The sequence below is a fragment of the Camelina sativa genome, chromosome 3 (genome assembly GCF_000633955.1).
Source record: "Camelina sativa cultivar DH55 chromosome 3, Cs, whole genome shotgun sequence".
NCBI classification, from domain to species: Eukaryota; Viridiplantae; Streptophyta; class Magnoliopsida; order Brassicales; family Brassicaceae; genus Camelina; species Camelina sativa.
Window position 1 is genome coordinate 3,049,118 of NC_025687.1, and position 1,892 is coordinate 3,051,009.

The 1,892-nt window shown below is 37.8% G+C and overlaps 1 protein-coding gene across 1 annotated transcript in view; it reads right to left on the reverse strand.

Moving 5' to 3' along the window:
* Positions 1-1,634, reverse strand: part of LOC104778599 (insulin-degrading enzyme-like 2) — a 4,466-nt gene extending 2,832 nt beyond the window's left edge. The window contains exons 1-8 of the mRNA XM_010503052.1: positions 1,628-1,634; positions 1,506-1,531; positions 1,344-1,419; positions 1,160-1,227; positions 979-1,070; positions 812-885; positions 682-725; positions 435-486 (exon numbers count right to left, since the gene is read on the reverse strand). Of these exons, the coding sequence (XP_010501354.1) occupies positions 435-486; positions 682-725; positions 812-885; positions 979-1,070; positions 1,160-1,227; positions 1,344-1,419; positions 1,506-1,531; positions 1,628-1,634 (439 nt within the window). The remainder of the gene's footprint in view (positions 1-434; positions 487-681; positions 726-811; positions 886-978; positions 1,071-1,159; positions 1,228-1,343; positions 1,420-1,505; positions 1,532-1,627) is intronic.

Below are 1,892 nucleotides of genomic sequence, written 5' to 3' on the forward strand. Positions count from 1 at the left end.
ACGGCTGACCAGGAAATCGAGGAATATCCTTGTTGGTGTTTCGAACATCCTGGAATAACTCTTCCACTAGACCTTGAGTTTTATCAAGGTTTTCTGAAGACATGCAGAGCAAAGAGATGTATAAATGGTATATATACTAAATAGTTTTGTTTTCTGAAACTTTACCAAAAAAAAAAATCGAGTATGGGTTAGCTTCAAAACCTACCCTTGCCATAAACAACCAGATGCATGATGTTGGCAGAATAGTGTTCTTCATAGAATTTCATTAGTTCACTTCTTGTATTCACTCCCTTTGCTTCTGGTCGTCCATGAAGTGTATCCATATTCCCTACGGAAGATTATGACTTTCTAAGTACGATAAAAAAAAAGTTGGGAAGGACCAGTGACGTTTCTTATGCATCAGAACACCAGTTAAGAACAAATAGAACATAAACCTGTGTTAAATTTGTGATATGGATGGTCTTCTCTACTTAGATGCTTCTGTAACTGCAATAAGGAAGACAAAACTCAACTTAGATGCTACATACACATCAACAGACTTGTGGGCAATCAATATGAAGGGCTTAGATATTAAGTACTACAAGTTCAAAGAAAAACCAGTGAAATGCATTCTTCAGTGCCAATAATAACTAGATGGATAGATATAGTACGGTATATGTTGTTGAGAGAAGGGGTCAATACCTGGCCCAAACGCCAAGAATCTGACAACAAGTTTTTCTGATGCTCTGGATGAGAGGGAACTTGTTAGAATTCGTTGTATTTTAATAAAAGTCAACACACAGGGGAGCTATCAAGAAAGTCAAAAGCAAACCAGAGTCGACAGCCTTGATCTCCCTCATGGTGGCATCAGCTGACATCAATGGCTTGATAAAGAACTGTGCGAACCTAGTTAGACAAATAACATAACAATCCGACATATTCAAAAAGGCAAATCAGATAACATTAGTAAGCAAGAGAGAAAAGCAAATCCAAGTCAACCTATCCAAAGCTTCATCAAAAGAATCAGTGTTGATATCGAAATGGTAGTTAGTATCTTCAGTGGATGTATACGCATTTGTGCTCCCTCCATGCTACAAACAGATAAACTCCAATAAGCACATTCCAATTATGAGCAAGATTATATATAACAGAGACAAGACAGATAAGAGAAGAAGGTTACCTCTGTGATGTACTTGGAATAGCTATCTTCCTCTGGATATTTTTCACTTGCATAAAACAGCATATGCTCTGAATCCCCACCAGCAAAAACAATTAAAAGAGCAGAAGTTATTCACCCCATGGCCCATTGATTGAATCCTGCGATGATTATAAAATAGAACCACTAAAACGAAAACAAAGAGTACCAAGGAAGTGAGCTAGGCCTTCCAATCCTTCCGGGTCCGAGAACGACCCGACGCTAACGTTCATTGAAGCAGCACACTACGAGAAGCAGGCAAACATAGAAGAAATATTCAGCTATAATTTTTAGAATCAAAAATCAAAACAGTGAAGAATCGAGAGCTAACCTTGTCAGTCTCTGGGTTATCATGACCTTATTATAAAATGATTTTGATAAAGATGGAATTATTTTAGTAGAAATATCTAAAGCTTAGTGTGCATGGTGGCATGCACCTCGACCTAGGCCTACGATACATCCATGGTGTTGTACTTATGTGGTCATTTAATTTATATTATTTTTGCACCCCTTCTCGTTTATTTTCAGGTTTGCTGGACTTTTGAACTTAAATTAGAAGTTGAAATAAAAGTTTTTAAAAAGTTAAGGAAAAAAAACAAATTCCTAATTTACATTTATTGCATCGTGACAACTATATATGTAGTGTATAGTACGGCCGGTGTGTGTGGTGGTGGTGTGGGGGGGGGGGGTGGTAGGTCGAGAAGTTGGTGGGCCGGAT